This window comes from Notolepis coatsorum (assembly GCF_963971535.1).
Source record: "Notolepis coatsorum genome assembly, chromosome: 1".
Lineage (NCBI taxonomy): Eukaryota > Metazoa > Chordata > Actinopteri > Aulopiformes > Paralepididae > Notolepis > Notolepis coatsorum.
The window spans coordinates 180,622,086-180,639,771 of record NC_140165.1 but is presented as its reverse complement, the minus strand read 5'-3'; the positions used below and the strand labels follow the sequence as shown (position 1 = coordinate 180,639,771).

The 17,686-nt window shown below is 42.5% G+C and overlaps 1 protein-coding gene across 3 annotated transcripts in view; it reads left to right on the top strand.

Moving 5' to 3' along the window:
• cluha (clustered mitochondria (cluA/CLU1) homolog a) overlaps nt 1-17,686 on the top strand; it is a 166,615-nt gene that overhangs the window by 32,431 nt on the left and 116,498 nt on the right. For all 3 annotated transcript variants that reach the window (XR_014620562.1, XM_084330543.1, XM_084330542.1), the window contains exons 2-4: nt 4,808-5,001; nt 8,385-8,556; nt 9,527-9,670. Coding sequence is in view for 2 of the 3 variants with exons in the window: in XM_084330543.1 (XP_084186669.1) it covers nt 4,808-5,001; nt 8,385-8,556; nt 9,527-9,670 (510 nt within the window). In the remaining variant the exon portion in view is untranslated. The remainder of the gene's footprint in view (nt 1-4,807; nt 5,002-8,384; nt 8,557-9,526; nt 9,671-17,686) is intronic.

The following is a 17,686-nucleotide window of genomic DNA, read 5'->3' as shown; positions in this document are numbered from 1 at the left end:
AACCCGACTATACTCGTGATTGGCGCTCAAGCGATGGCGAGCCCGACTATCATCGTGACTGGCGTCCAATGAGTTAAGTGCATACTTTCAGCTTTAATTTTAGGGTATTTACATCCCATCAGAGAGATGGCAAAAACATTGGGTATGGTCAAATTCAAGTTCTATTTTATGGCAATAAAGTTCAGGTTTGTTCGACCCGTGAGATATAATCACGAAAATAACGCTACATGTTTTTTTTAACGTCAAGCAGCTTCAGCTCCCAAAGCGGCTGGCGTGAGCTGGGTAGTGTAGTTTTATGAAATTCCTATGTCCATCGAAAGCCCTGGGTCTCCTCTCTCTTAGGACTACAAACATGCATGACGGTGTCATTTCCTCGTGTCTAATTCATCAGGTTTCCGCCAGGATGTGCATAGATATTTATAAACTCATATTTCGCTAATAACACTTAAAACCATTCGTAAACAAACGTAGTGCTGAAAATATACACTTTGACTTTTGATAGGGTACCGTTAGAGTCTTTACTCTTGGCTACATTTGAAAAAGAAACGAAACATTCATTTATACGGACTGTATTGATCTATTTATGACGTAATATTAATTTCGTGTACCGGACAACTGGGGCTTAAGGGGTTAAAACCCCTTCTGGGCCAATCCTGGACGCGTGTAGTCTTTTACCAACGGAGTTGCAGTTCCGCGTTCGGGTTCCGCGATCTGATTGGCCACTGACGTTTCTCTCTGCGCCAATCGCGTTACGCTAGTTCTGCCTCCAACAGCCTGCAGCCTGCTAGCATTATCCAAGTCCGACATCACATCAATATACTAACTAGCTATTCATATCAATCGAAATAACGTATTGTTTTCATGTCTCTATATTAACGTGATTCCATCAACACAACATAAATGTTAAAAACACGACTTCATTATTGCGCGATCTTGCAGTGATTTGAAGCTTATCTCTGCTCCGTTTACGTTGGGTGGACGAGCAGTGAGTTTTAATTATTCGGGTAGCTATAATCTGCCTAAGGTCAGGAGGTGGTCATTGCTGCATACAGAGTGTAGCCTGTGTGCTTTCGAGCTGTTTCTACTGTATCTAGGTTTGAGCAGCTGACGGGTAGCCATTCAATATCGAGCTCTTGTGGAGTGGAGTTCCATAAGAACGGCAGCCACATCAGCCGACAGACGACTGGTGTTGAAACATGCCAGTTATTAGGCTACCTTCTAACGCTGGAGTGAGCACGGCATAAGAATAGCCTACCAGTAGCCTAAAAACCGCATGAGCATTCTATTTGTAGGTAATATGCTCTTGCATGTGACGCAACTTTGCACTTCATTATTCAGCCACAGGCAGGAGTTTTTAGATCACAGGCTGGTCATGCATAATCTCGCCCACCAGACTCTTCTACCGAATTGACTAGGTCATGCAAGTCTATCAATAGATTACACTTTCTGTAGGCCTAACACTCAACATGACATGTTAGGGTTGTCACCTTCCGTGATTGATCATGTTTGAACCAATGTGTAAAAAAATCTGTTTTAGATTAGGCTGTAAAAATCTGTTCTATAGGCTATATTTAGTCTAGTTTATTAGACATAAAGCATTTAAAAATACTTTGAGTCTACATCAATAGCATTAACCATACATTGTCAAGGTTGAGAGAATAAGCGGAGTTGGGGTTCGCTAGCAGGCTGTTAGAAATAGGCGGAACGCGATTGCCGCAGAGAGAAACGTCAGTGGCCAATCAGATCGCGGAACTGCAACTCTGTTGGTAAAAGACTACACGCATCCTGGACTCTTATCAAGTTCACCTAGTCAACCAGGAGGGCTCCTTGTTTCTAAAGCCTGAACGCCAAAGCAAAGCTGAATACAATATGGCTATTCCTCCCAACTCTGAAAGAAAAAGGAACGTTTCTTTCTGAACACTCAACACCCGGCCTGCGTTCTCTCAGCGTTCTTAGTATTGTCAAGTGAGCCCCCTCCCTCTGTCCCTCCTCGCCCTCGGAACAACAGGGTAGGACCAGCTGTTTAGTCCCCCTCCCCCGCCACCGAGCCCCCCCCCCCCCCCGCAGACATGCTAACCATGACCCCACCTTGACCTTGACGGCGAGCAAGGACGCCGGCAGACTGGCGTGTTGGCTGTACTCTCCATGTGCAAGAAAACGGAGCCCTCCTCCACTACCACCCATATGGTTGTCAGGCGGCACTCAATTGCTCATGACCTGCCTGGCAACAAGCCCATTCAACTGTATGTCACTCACTCACCATACAATACCTGTCTGACTGTCCCTTTGCAATGCTAGAGAGTCTGAAATAAGATGGATGAAATAAGATGAGAGGAGAGCAGTGTGTTTGGTACTGATGGACTGTGGTGTGTGTGTCTCTGACTCACTGTGTGTCTGTTCTCTCTCATTTTTGTTCAAAATGCTAATACAGCTCCTAAATTCCTCCCAGTGTTTTAACATGGGCCTTTTCGGTCATTGGCTTCAGTTTAGTGGTTACTCAGACCTATCATAGACATGCTGTGCTGTGTCACTTCTCTGTTTGAACTGGCGAGAGGAACTATACTCTGAGTGTAGGCAATAGGCATGCTGTGCTGCGTCTCTGTTTGAACTCTATTATGAATTGAAAATGGGGGACCCTGATTTAAACAAGATGAAAGTCTTTATCTGGTCTAGTGGTCTGCAGTGCATCCCCTTAACAATTGTGTGTATTGAGCTGTACTGTACCCATTCTGCAATCTGTTAATAAAGTTTTCAATCAGAGGAACTAGACTGTGGTACTAGCAGGGTACAAAATAGTCACACGCCCACCGCCACAGGCTGGTAGATTTAATGTTTGGCCGTCATAAATTAAGGCCTGGGCGCCATCTGGCGGCCAACAAAATCCACTGCATGCGTCGCCATTAATATGATATGAGTAGCCTCCAGCTGGAGGGAGAAATGTCGTGGGAGCGGGCGAAAGTTGCCCAATCTGGAACAATCTCCGGGGCTGCAGCTGGCCCCTATTGGATGCGGGCGTGGTGAGTTGAAACGAAAGTGAAACTGTGTGTGTGTGTGTGTGTGTCACGTCTCACGTGTCCGTTCTAATGTTTACAAACAATGAACCTTTAAATGTAAATGAGATGCGCTCTGCTCACGAGATCAAGTTTGTAACATGAGACGCACACAAGGTCTGTCTTCATCCGTTCTTTAGCCTACAAAAAAACCTGCAATCGTGTTTTTGATTGTGCTCTGATATTTAATTTTGCATTTGATTTGACCAAATATGTGGAGGCATATTTTGTACCCTGGTTATTTCGCGTTTGTAACGTCATAACATCAGTGGAGGCTGCTGACTGATTAATAATAAGCTCTCTTTATTTCGCGGAGCATAATGTGATTTCGCGTTTGTAACGTCATAACATCAGTGGAGGCTGCTGCTGACTGATTAATAATAAGCTCTCTTTATTTCGCGGAGCATAATGTGATTTCGCGTTTGTAACGTCATAACATCAGTGGAGGCTGCTGCTGACTGATTAATAATAAGCTCTCTTTATTTCGCGGAGCATAATGTGATTTCGCGTTTGTAACGTCATAACATCAGTGGAGGCTGCTGCTGACTGATTAATAATAAGCTCTCTTTATTTCGCGGAGCATAATGTATAATGTTATTTCGCGTTTGTAACGTCATAACATCAGTGGAGGCTGCTGACTGATTAACTCGTAACGTCATAAACCAACTACCAGATTCACTCGTCACTGTACATCAGTGGAGGCTGCGTAACTGACTAACTGATTAACTAGAAACTGCACATTGAGGGGGTTTGAATCACGCTACATCAGTGGAGGCTGCTGACCAGATTATTATTATATTATATTAGGGGTGGACGGTATTATTATTATTATCTATTATTATATTATTATTCCATACAAGGCTGGATGCATTACAGACTCCGCTAACATCCCTTGTTGCCTTGTAGGTGGCAAGTATGGATTTGTTTATCTTGTTTGAAGTTGTTTTAATATGTTCTTTAATTCTTTTGCTTCCATATTGTAAATAAATTCGCAATAAATTATTTGCATTTAAAACTATTAACGCTGACTCATTCCTTCAGTCCACTCAAAATTATGCTAATATTCCTTATGTTGTTTATGATATTAATTGAAAATAGCATACGAGAGTATTATATAGTAATAATAACACATGGCGATATACTAAAAAGCTATTTATAATTTTTGGCTGGTAAAACATCTGGATGGCTGGTAGTTTTTAAAATCTACCAGCCAAATGGCTGGTAAGTCAAAAAGTTAAGTTTGTTCCCTGGGTACTAGTGTAGGCATGCTGTGCTGCTTCTCTCTGGAGAGAGGAACTAGTTCAAGTTCAAGTTTGTTTATTAGTTGTCACAATAAAATACATGTACTTTACGGTGAAATGCTTGGTTCTGTATGAGCCCCTGAGAGTACTAGTGTGGTACTACTAGTGTAGGCATGCTGTGCTGCGTCTCTTCTCCCATCTATCAATATTTCATGCTGTTTGTAAGGTCACCTAGGAAGGTTCTGTGGGTTGTTTCTTGTGTCTGTGTGACCTGGCTGCCTGGCAGTTAGGTTGTGGTGATGTTGGCACCTGTCAGGAAGCCTTGCCTTGCATGGATCGGTTGATTCCATTCTTCCGGTATGATTGCAGTGTTGCCAATTGTGGAGTTCTGTGAGAAAAGGTCATCATGTCTGTTTGAATAAGACCTTGTTTGAAGCTGTAGCATGGTGTAATCGGATCGACTCGAGTGTCTGATGTGAAGTGACATTGATTCAGTCTTCTTTGGTCCAATCGCAGGGCACAGTGCAGACACAGCGGTGATGAACGGGGGCGCGACCCACCACCACACAGAGGAGGCGGAGTCCAAGCAGGATGGCGAAGGCGAGGCTGACGGTGGGGACGATTCGAACGAACAGGAAGTGATCGTGATCCAGGACACAGGATTCACTGTGAAGATCCAGGCGCCCGGCACAGAGCCCTTTGACCTCCAGGTATGGATGTGTTTCCAATACTGCCATGCTAACACTCTGGATGTGGTCATACTAGTGGTTTAATTTCCTCTGTCACACCTGAAAGGTGCAGCCTAGCTGTAACAAGACCAGGGATCACAGCTACGTCTGTGTTCAGTGACTTAGTCATGGTTCTAGGCAGGTCATGAACCAATATTTCTCCACAATGAAAGAACAATTTTAAAATGATGTGAACATTCTACTGCCATGTTTTCTCTGAGACAAACAGGACTGTTTGTCTGCATATCAGAATATAAAAGCTACTACTTTTATGTACCGGAACCGAAGCAGTACATTATTTGCACCAGGGAGATAGTTAGTTTAAGTTAAATTCAATCAAGTGGGATGGGCGGCTACGTGGTGTAGTGGGCAAGGCGCTCGCCACGAATGCAGAGACGCTGGGCTTGCCTGTTCGAGCCCAGCGCTCCACATTGCTTTCAGTTTAGCTGGTCGTTCATACTAATACACATTGGCCGTATTAGGGGGTGGGAAACTGATGGGTGGGGATCGGGCGTTGTGGACAGCGACTCCTACAGGTCGGTTGGTGCGCCTGCGCAGTAGAATCAGGAAGTGTCGGGGGCAGCGTGAGCCTCCCACGCGTTACTCCTCGCCACTGAGAGATCGAGCTGCGCAGGTGAAAAGATGCGACTGCTGTTACCTCAAGTACCGGAGGGGACTTGTGCTATGTATGACTTAGTCCACATTGCAGCCGGCTTGTGGGAGGCAAGAAACAGCGTTCGTGACAGGGGAGGGTTGAATTGGATGATACGAAATTGGGATGGGAGAAAATATAGAAAAATGGGAGAAAAAGTGGATAAAAAAAAATTCAATCAAGTGGGTTTTTATTAAAAACTTCCAAAGGAAACTTTTGATACCGTAATTAACAAGTAATTCAGGATAAGTGCTCTGTTTTATTGAATATAATTCTGTTTTACTTTTTAAAACTGCACTATGGAACTTTTTCATGAAAAAATATTGCTTCTTACTAGAGCTGCCGCGGTATTGATATTTTCCTTACCGCACAAATTTGCGAAATATTTCCTACCGCCGCGGTTATTACCGCACAGTGCGCACAAAAAAAAAAAAAAAAAGTTTGAATGCATTTTTTTTTTTTTTTTAGTAGTCTACTCTTATAGCCTGCCTCTAGTCTAATGGCGCTTTTCCACTGCATAGTACCTACTCGACTCGACCCGATTTAGGTACCTGGTACTTCCTTTTCCACTGCAGCCAGGTACTACTCCGTTTGTCTCCGTGTGGGGATGCAGGCGGGGCCGCTTGTGTACACTGAAAGCTCCGTGGGCATAGTCATGTCCGAGGGCTTGCAGCAAGCCAGAGTTTAACACAGTTTCAATCAATCAATCAATAACAACATTAACCAGACTCTCGTTGTGTCTATTCTGCTAAAGCTAACGTTACCTCTCATTGTGTCTATTCTACCAAGCAACCCGGGTTTAACGTTACCTCTCGTGTATATCTGCTGACGGTAGTATTAGGCTAATAACAACAACCAACTTAACACATCAGCGATCTTGTTGTGACACTAAACTCTCCGCTCGGTGGTAAATTGGGTTGATGTCGGTTTTGTTTCATCAATAAATGAGGCAGAATACACAGTGAATCCATCCTTTTTTGTTTATTGGAGTTGGTGCTGTCGCAAACAAATCCTGAATGAAATACATCCTTAGCGAGGGAGTAAAGATGGCGGCTTTCTGTTTTTGTTCAGAGACCCCAACGTGTGACGTGTCTCTCTTCTGACCAATCGGTGGTCTGCAATGTTTCACATGACTTTTCTGGTACCACTTCTACCCAATAGGGTCGCTTGGAACCAAGTAGGGTATATCTGCAGAGCCGCAAGCCCAACGTCTGGGCGCTACTTTATTATTTTTATAAAAAATAGCGGTGATGCGGTATTCAGCCCAACTCTGCGGTGGGCATGATGCAACAGCGATACCGCGGTAATGCGGTTATCGCGGCAGCTCTACTTCTTACTAAGGCCCCATCCACACGAGCGCTGGTTTTAATATAACCATGATTGTATGTGCGCAGTTGCACTGTTTGGCCACACACAACCGGGGATTTGCTACACTGCAACCGCGGTCTTTAAAACCGGTGGCCAGGGTGAAGTTTTGCGGTTTTGCAGTTGCGTGTGGGCATAGCAACCGAGGTTATTCCCAGTGTTTACAGCAGAGCTGTCGCAATTATTTCCCATGTTCACGGCAGACCGCGGGGTAGAGAGATTATAGCAGAGCCAGCTACACCAGTGTTTACAGCAGAGCTGTCCCAAGTAGCGTTATATGAAAATGATTGTAACAAACTTTTGTTCAAAACGTATCGTCTGTGTTGAAGAGTGTTGTGATCGACTGATGTCTTGTCGCATTCCTGACCTGACGCTGAGAGTAAACATGTAGCTGCAGCTAAACTAAACTCATGTGTTGTCAAGTTATTGTTATAAGGAACCCAGTCCAGACTGCATCCCCTTAACAATTGTTTGTATTGAGCCGTATTGTATTGTACCCATTCTGCAATCTGTTAAATAACGTTTACATCCATTTCATATCGGTAACGTTACCACATTACGTTAGCATTTAAGCTATATACTATACATGGATATAGCCATTCACATTAGCATGTAGCTAACAACACCGGCGGTCTTTTGTGAGACTAAACTATCCGCTCTTGGTGGTAAATTGTGTTGCTGATGGTTTTGTTTCATCAACAAAATGAGAGGCAGAACACACAGTGAATGTATCCGTTTGTTTATTGCAGTTTCTTTCTTTGCTGAAAATATATGTTCCGTTGGCAAAATGATCAATAGGGTCCAGCTGTGTTTCTAAAGTAACAGGAAGTTTAGTGAGCGTTCAGCCTTTTCTGATTGGTTGAAATGGCCTTCATGTCTGAACAACATCGCCGCGTACTACATGTAACGGTTGCTGGTGCCGTGGGTACGCAGTTATACATGGTTGTTCACCTGTGTGGACGGAGTTTTATTTTTTTCTACTTCGGTCATATTAAATCCAAACGCTCGTGTGGACAGGGCCTAAATCATGGAGTTGGGCTGAACAAGAGAAAACCCTCCAGTGATTCATGAAACACAGTGTAATGGTCAATATGAGCTGTTCAACCAATACTGTGAAAGCTGTAAAAGGCTATGGTCTCATTTCTAGAGCATAAAATGTGAATAACAAATGTAAAACGGTGTTCAAAGTTACCTCGTTTTCTCTTATCCACCATGTATAAATAAGGTGCAGTCACCTCGCTTGGCCACAAGGCGACACTCTTCCATAGTGCAGCTTTAAATGGATTGAATGGAGCCCACCAACCCAACTGTTATATAAATATACCTAAAATGTTCCTCCTTGCCTCAGGTGTCTCCTCAGGAGATGGTGCAGGAGATCCACCAGGTGCTGATGGACCGAGAGGACACCTGCCACCGCACCTGCTTCTCCCTGCAGCTGGACGGCAACGTGCTGGACAACTTCGCCGAGCTCAAGTCCATTGAGGGCCTGCAGGAGGGCTCCCTGCTCAAAGTGGTGGAAGGTCAGTCAATCAGGCTCCCAGAGTTCCTCCGAAGTACGGCTGTAGAAATATTGGAAAAGAAAATCCACATCAATTAATTCATTTCAACAATCACAATTCTTAAAATCCCCAAATCAATATTTAAATTTCTGCCTTTATTCAGTGGATGTTGAAGGTTTTCTCTAAAATGATTTCTAACCCCACTCCTGTTCCTTGGGACATTATTATGGAAAAATATAATTCCCAAGCTCAATTATGTGTAATATTGCTGCAGTATATTCTGGGTTGATACCAAACTATTTCTGACCACTTGGAAATGTTAAAAATAATTGCTTCAGGACCTTGAATAACACTTACAGTTCAATAACTTTTGACATCTGGAGATTTGAAGAATTTGAAGAATTTTCAAATCTGGAGATTTGAAGAATCACAGCCCAGGCGCATCAGGCAGCTAAAGCCGTTTTGAGCAGTGTTGATAACAAATATTTATAAAAAATATTTAAAATGTTTATTAGCAACGCCAAGCTTTCAAACCCTAACGTTTGTCTGTTCGAAACCCTCATGCAACTGTGAGTACCTTTGAAATTTCTCTGTGATACTTGTATAACGAACGGTTCGGTTAGAACCAGTTCTTCAGGGTAAATCTAGGTTGGTTTGCCATTGAGAAGCAAGGGACTGTGGATTCACTCGGCCAAACCTTGTTGGCGTGCATCAGTCACGAAAGGGGCTAGCTTTTACAAAGCATTCAGCCCAATTGACACAAACATTTTAAGACCTCATTAAGTCAATATTACTCTTACCCGTCTTTCATATCTGCTATCGGCCACTTTGATTCACCATTAATCTGTGTTGATATTGGCTGGGGAAAAAAGTATATGTAGATGGTGCCTGTCATACCTACGGTATATTGAATAGGTTTCTAGTTTGTTCTGATGTGGGGACGGGGAAGTGTGTGAATGTTTGAGTGACTACTGTGTGTTTTGTCTTCCAGAGCCCTACACGGTGCGCGAGGCTCGCATTCACGTACGCCACATCAGAGACCTGCTGAAGAGCCTGGACCCCTCAGACGCCTACAACGGGGTGGACTGCAACTCCCTCTCTTTCCTCAGTCTATTCACTGATGGAGACTTAGGAGGTACAAGTGTGTGTGTGTTAGGATTTCTGCTGGTCCTTAAAAAGTCTTAAATGTCTTAACCCATTCTCTGCCGGAGCTTGTATCCATCCTTGTAGCCTCTCTGCCAGCACTATTTGTCTATGGAGATGTTTACCTTCTTTGCAGGGCTATAACTTTTTAAATTGTATTGCTAAATTGACATTACTATGGCCCATTCAACATCAATTATCTATCGTTCAGGATGTAGGCACATTTTACTTTTTCATTCATACTAAAATACCGTCCAGAGTATAAATATGTTTTTATCGTTTTCTGCTGTATTTCATAGAATGTGAGATATAGCCATAAATGCATATATTAGATGATCAAATGCAGTTTGATACCGATCAACGTTATATTAAAAATTTCAACTGTACATGATCCTAAACGTCATGACTGGTCATCTGCTGGTGACCGGGGGGGAGGGGGGGGGGGGGTCGTTTATAATTCAATGACCGACGTTAAAAGATTCATGTAGTATGGGTGATGTATAGATCAGAGCAGTTTGTATGGATAATAATAATCAAAAACGCTGAAACTCACGGCAGCTTCCTCTTACCGTTGGGCGATCACACTGGCGCAAACAGATCCCAGTTATGTGATGTTGATCTAGGTGATCCAGTTCCGGTTTGTATAATACTAATATACGTCCAATCATGTTGTTTATTGAGTTATGGCAACGGATCGATATACACAGTGTCTGAATAGGGGACGGACTAAGCACTTCCGGCCACTTCCGGTTTCGGCAACTCGCCGATCTGCCACCAGGTGGCGGTATTGAAGCGTTGCAGAGTTGAGCGGAGTCCTACAACACCAGCCAAGACTCCGTGGGTGAAATGTGAATACCATGACGAAAATATGAAATATTGATCTCAAAGACGCCTTTAGGCGTCATTGGCAGATTACGCATGGCGGAGAATGACGTGTAAACACGTCATCGGCGGAGAATGGGTTAATTAACACCTTGCTGATGGGCACACATGGTGGGTGATTGAACCGGCGACCTTCTTATTAGGGATGCTCCGATATTGATATCGGATATCGGCCCTTATATGACTAAAATAGCTGGATCGGGTATAGATATACATGTGTGTATATATATATCGGATTTCTTTTTTATAATAATATAATATAATAATAAATAAAATAAGAAATAACAATTCAGTACATTTATATCTGTGTTAATTTGTTACATTTAGTTTCAGTAAGTTAGGAAAGCAATGTTTTTTTTTTTTTATCCACTTTTTCTCCCATTTTCTATATTTTCTCCCATCCCAATTTCGTATCATCCAATTCAACCCTCCCCTGTCACGAACGTTGTTTCTTGCCTCCCACAAGCCGGCTGCAATGTGGACTAAGTCATACATAGCACAAGTCCCCTCCGGTACTTGAGGTAACAGCAGTCGCATCTTTTCACCTGCGCAGCTCGATCTCTCAGCGGCGAGGAGTAACGCGTGGGAGGCTCACGCTGCCCCCGACACTTCCTGATTCTACTGCGCAGGCGCACCAACCAACCTGTAGGAGTCGCTGTCCACAACGCCCGATCCCCACCCATCAGTTTCCCACCCCCTAATACGGCCAATGTGTATTAGTACGGACGACCAGCTAAACTGAAAGCAATGTGGAGCGCTGGGATCGAACAGGCGATCCCAGCGTCTCCGCATTCGTGGCGAGCGCCTTGCCCACTACGCCACGTAGCCGCCAGGAAAGCAATGTTTTAAGTCGAGCCTGATGTTGCCTTGCACAAAAGAATGATCCCAGTCTCTTCCACACAGTGAGGCATACAGTTTATTAATTGAACAATGGGTATCGGATCGGTACTCGGTATCGGGCCGATACCCAAAGCCCAGGGGCTAGATCCACAAAGAATGGATTGCACGGAGCAAGTTGCACCCTTACTTACAATTCATTATGAATTGAAAATGGGGGACCCTGATGTAAACAAGACTAAAGTCTTTCTCTGGTCTGCATCCCCTTAACAACTATGTTTTAGGGGCAAATTTTTAAATAACAAATTTACCATTATAGTGCAAAAAAATATGTTCCTCCTGCCTCATTACTGTGGTCCTTTTATTTAACATTTAAGTGCTTTTGTTGTCAGGTTTGTATCTTTTATAATGAACCAACTAGGGCTGGGCGATATGGCCTAAATATGATATCACGATATTTTCTGACCTTTCGGCGATACACGATACACATCACGATGTTTTTCTTTTTTACCCCAAACAATTCATTATGAGGCTTACCAAGACAGTATGAGTTTGCAAGCTAACATTAAAGACAAAATAAAATACCCATGCATTTAGCATTTTTATATTCTATATTAGATTTAGATTATTGGATTATTAGATTATATATTGCATATATTTAGCAATGAGATATTATATGATTTAGATATGAAATATGATGAATTGAAAATGGGGGACCCTGATGTAAACAAGACAAAAGTCTTTCTCTGGTCTGCACACCTTAACAATTGTATGTATTGAGCTGTACTGTACCCATTCTGCAATATGTTAATAAAGTTTTAAATCAATCAATCAATCAATAGCATTTTAGCATTTTTATGAAACTACTGTATATTTGTATGTCTCTAAATGTTTTGATGAATTGAAAATGGAGGACCCTTATGTAAAAAAGCCGAAAGTCTTTCTCTGGTCTTCATCCTCCTGTACTGTATTGTACCCATTATGCAATCTGTTAATAAAGTTCTCATTCATTCATTCTGACGGAAAACAGAATAATTTTGATTGACAGTAGAGTCTGCCAATTACGTCACAACGCTTGCACCCGCCCTGCTGTTCTTAGCACCAATCGGCAAGCGCATTAGTTTTTGACTTCCTGAATGTCCGGTGTGTTGACAACAACAAAGCTACTAACATTAGCTCCCCGCGGCCCACGAGTAGGAGACCAGTGCTCTGCAGGATGACTAAATGAGGCATAATGATTTTACCTCAACGAATGTTATAATAAAAGCCTTTCCATACATCTGTCTGATTGAAAACTTTATTAACAGACCGCGGAATGGGCATATCTCAGCACGGGCTGAGATATGAACGAGTAACGTGTGGACCAGATTGACGCGACACAAGGTTTACACAACAGCCCCCACCCCTTGTTTTATTGTATTTGTACCTGTACTACCTGCTGTCAGCTGTTTATCTCTCTCTGTGAGCTTGATTAGCTCACGTTAGCTAGCGTTAGCTCCGCGGCTAACCCTGAACTAAATCAATGACTAGGTTCTAAAGCATTTCGAGTAGTTTTCACTGCACATAGAAGCAGCCAAACAGCGGGAGAATTTCGGGAGCATATGGCCAAAACCCAGTTAGGAACCATCGATTCCCATCCCTACTACTAACTTTACTTTTCTTCATAGCTAAATCAGACAGTCAGCCAGTCTATCAGAGTGAGTGCTCAGTTGATTTTCCCCGCTGATCATACCCGAGTGCTCAGCGTCATCACACGCCTTGGATCATTTAGGAGTGAAATGCGAATGCAAGGCTTGAAATCCCTACTCGCAAGCCCGCCCCCAAATATTATTTACCAATCGCAACGGCCAATTAAAGGGGCAATTTGCGACGAGATCATCGCAGCGTACAGCCCTGAATTCTCATTGTCAATTGAGTGCATAAACCGTCCCTTCAAAATGGCTTAAAGAAAAAAAAATTCATCAATAGGTTCTAGGGCTGTCTTAAATACTTCGAAGCTTCGTTCGATGGCACAAGCTTCGAACATTAAAAAAAAAAAATCGAAGTTTAAAAAAATATATATAAAATTAATAATTTATTTTTTCAATTTTTTTTTATTTTTTTTTTTACTTCTGTGTGTGTGTGTGTGTGCATGGGGCCATTGGGTGGGGCCGGGGGACAAATACACTGGAGGAAAGTAACCCAGCTCAGCACTGCCCAAATTATATCATCACTATTGCCTGTTTGAAGGATATCATCCTCACATATACACCACCTACACGCCTATTCTCAGTCCTTGCCCCACAATGGTGGAATTAACTACCCACCCCAGTTAGGACAGCCGAATCCCATCCAATCTTTCGCCGTCGACTAAAGACGCACTTCTAATCAGGTTTCAGAAAAACACTCCACTGACACCTGTTTACTGTACCTGACAGATTATATAAAACGGGAGATGGACAAGGGGAACTACTGTGGGATGGTAATGTTGGACCTGCAAAAGGCGGTTGACACGGTCAACCATTCCATCCTACTAGAAAAATTGAGAGCGATAGGCTTTGATAGCAAGTCAGCCAAATGGGTCAAGTCCTACCTGGAGGGAAGAGAACAGGTGGTAGACATAAATGGCACCTTGTCCTCGTCCCTTCGAGTGACATGTGGGGTCCCCCAAGGAAGCATTTTGGGACCTCAACTGTTTTTAATATATATTAATGACATGAAATCGGCATGCGATTGCAACCTGTTCCTGTTTGCTGACGACTGGGCACTCCTGGTCTCAGACAGGGATAAGTCTAAAGTGGAAAGTGTCCTGAGCAGTGAAATGAAAAAAATCTGCTCCTGGCTCAGTGACAATAAATTGTCTCTACATCTGGGAAAAACAGAGGACATACTCTTTGGGTCAAACGCCAACCTAAAGAAATCCCAGGGTTTTAAAATTAGAGTAGGTGAAAACATTATTGAGGATAAAGAGGAGGTCACCTACCTGGGCTTTATTTTAAATAACAAACTTTCTAACGAAAAAATGGCACAAAAAGTTATTACTAAGGTCAATCAAAAAACCAAATTTTTATTTAGAATTTCCTCGTTCATAAATAGGAACGCTCTGAGGACCCTAGCTGGAGCCCTCATCCAATGTCACTTTGACTATGCTTGCACTTCATGGTACAGCAACATATCAAAACAAATGAAGACAAAGCTCCAGACCTCCCAAAACAAACTAGTGAGACTCCTGCACAACCTTCACTTTAGGACTCACCTAACGCCAGCCCACTTTAGCAGGCTGGGATGGCTTAGGGTTGAAGAAAGAGTACACCAGCTTAAAATGCTACTGGTTTTTAAAGTACTAAAAGAAGCGGTCCCCAAGTACCTAGTCAATTATTTTAATAAAGTAGGAGATGTCCACAAACACGCCACAAGAGGTCCCGCCGAGAGTCAGGACATGCATGGGGAAAGATGCATTTTTTTACTCTGCTACGGTAATGTGGAATGCCCTGCCAAAATTTTTAAAACTCCTGAACTCCCCTCTCGGATTTAAATCCGCCCTAAAAACATGGCTCAGCAGCAACTCAAATTGGTCTTAAAATGTTTTTTATCTCTTTTATCATAACTTGGCTTTTATTTCTTTTATCATGAGTTGCTTTTAAGGGTTTGCGGATTTTCTTTTAACATTAGTTAACTGTATGAGTTGTCAGGTTAGGTGTTTTTATAATTTTTTTTTTTTTTTTTAGAATGTGTCCTGTCAGTGTACATGTCCATTTGTGTTTCTGTGCCTTTTTATGTTTCATGTATGGACCACAATGGAAACAAGCCTTGGCTTTATTGTGTTTTATCCATTTTTGACCTGCGTTATTGACACTGTTATTGTCTTGTCTTTTAAAATGTTTTTTTTGTCATACGATTTGTGTCAAAATAAAGTATTCAATTCAATTCTTCAACCATTATCTGAAATAAAATTAAAAAAATAAAATTACAAAAATCTAACCCTAACTAACCTTACTGTCATTGATTGATTGATTGATTGATTGAAAACTTTATTAACAGATTGCAGAATGGGTACAGTACAGCTCAATACATACAATTGTTAAGGGGATGCAGACCAGAGAAAGACTTTCGTCTTGTTTACATCAGGGTCCCCCATTTTCAATTCATCGTAACATATATGACATACATGACATACAGATAGACAGTACTGCTACATCTATACATTTATGACATACCAGATTTGCAATTACAGTACTGTTTGTGGTACAAAAAGAGTCCAGAAAAAAAGAGTATATACATTTGACGTAGAAACTGTACATTGGATTGGGTAGGTGGGGGTGGGGGGGGACTGTACATTGGAGGTGGTTGGGTGGGTGGGGGGTAGGGTAGGAGGGGTGGGTGGGGGACACTGTACAACTGTACAAACAAAACTGTACATTGGATTATTGACAAGACCATACTTGGTAATTTACTGTACATTGGAGGGGGTTGTGTTCGGACATTTACAGGGGCCAGTTTCGAGTTGCAGTCTCCCTTAGGTGTTTTTTAGAGTGTTTTTGAAAGTGGGTAGTGATTCACATTCCTTTACAGCTTTGGGTAGGGCGTTCCACATTGATGTGGCATAATTGCGAAACGTGTTTAGTCCCTTGTTTGAGCCGAATCTGGGTTTAACATGATTTGTGGAGCTCCCTCTGGTGTTGTGATCGTGGTATTCACTGACCTTTGGGAAGTATTTTGACATGTACATGGGTACCTTGGTCGTGTAGTGTATCTTGTAGACCAGGCCCATTGCAAGTTGCTGTACTCTGTCGTCTACTCTAAGCCATCCTAGGTTGTCAAAGTGGGCAGGGGTGAGGTGGGTTCTAGGAGTAAGGTCAAGCAGTAGTCTGACCAGTTTGTTTTGAGATGTTTGTAATTTTGTTTTTAGCGCCTTTGAGGTGCTTTGGTACCATGAGGTGCAAGCATAGTCGTAGTACCCTTGAATGAGTGCTCCTGCTAGAGTCTTCAGGGTATTCTTGTTTACCAGTGAGGAGATCCGGTACAAGAAACGAGTTCGTTGGTTGACTTTTTTTATTACATTGGATGCCATTTTGTCACAGGAAAGATTTGCCTCTAGGATGGAACCCAGGTAGGTAATATCTTCTTTCCTTGTGACAATATTGTCACCCACTGTAACTGAGAAGCCGTCGGTCTTGCTGAGTTTGTTATTTGAACCGAAGAGAATGGACTCTGTTTTGCCCATGTGTAATGATAGTTTGTTATCAGCGAGCCATATGCAGATTTTGCCTAGTTCTGAGCTGAGGGTTTTTTCAACCTGTAACTTGTTCTTGTCAGAGACCAGCAGGGCTGAGTCGTCCGCAAACAGGAACAAGTTGCAGTCACAAGCTGACGACATGTCATTTGCATAAATTAGGAACAGTAGCGGACCTAGTATGCTTCCTTGTGGAACACCACAGCTTACTGTGAGGGGGGGGGGAATAGGGTACCGTTTACCTCCACCATCTGCTCTCTCCCCTCCAGGTAGGATTGCATCCAGCTCACTGATAGACTATCAAAACCAATTGCTTTTAGCTTGTCAATCAGAATGGTGTGATTGACAGTGTCGAAGGCCTTTTGTAGGTCCAGCATGACCATGCCGCAGTATTTGCCCGCGTCCACCTCTTGTTTGATGTGGTCGTTTAAATAGAGAAGGCATGTGTCAGTGGAGTGGGATGTTCTGAAGCCAGATTGGAATTCGTAGATTAGATTTTTTTCCGCAAGGTATTTTTCGACCTGTTCGTATACAATTTTTTCCATGACTTTCGAGATCACTTGTCCTAATAAACTAACCTACACTGTAACACGCAACACTTTGATGAATATTGTTACTCAGCTGATAGAGTTGTATCCTTCCTGATGACCTGTCGTACAGAACTTGTAAGTCGCTTTGGATAAAAGCGTCAGCTAAATGACTAAATGTAAATGTCTTGTAGAATTCCACATATAAGAAAGAAAGATACTGGGATGAATAAACAAAATAGGAAATAAAATGTAGAAATGCATGCAATACATAAATAAATATGAATCTCCATATATGAAATAGAACATTTAGATAAGGTGCTACTGAGATGTTTTGGTGAGTTCTTTGTTTTTTTGTGGAAGTAGCCCTTCTTAAAAATGCATGAACATTCACTGATAATTGGTCTGTAGTGGAGTCTACAAGGTCTACATTGCCGGACCATGTAGAATCCGGACCTTGTAGACTGACATAATTCTGTGCATATTTTAGTCTACACAGGCCATATTTCAAATAATCAAAATCTTACTTCATTCATCTTAAACATTCTTG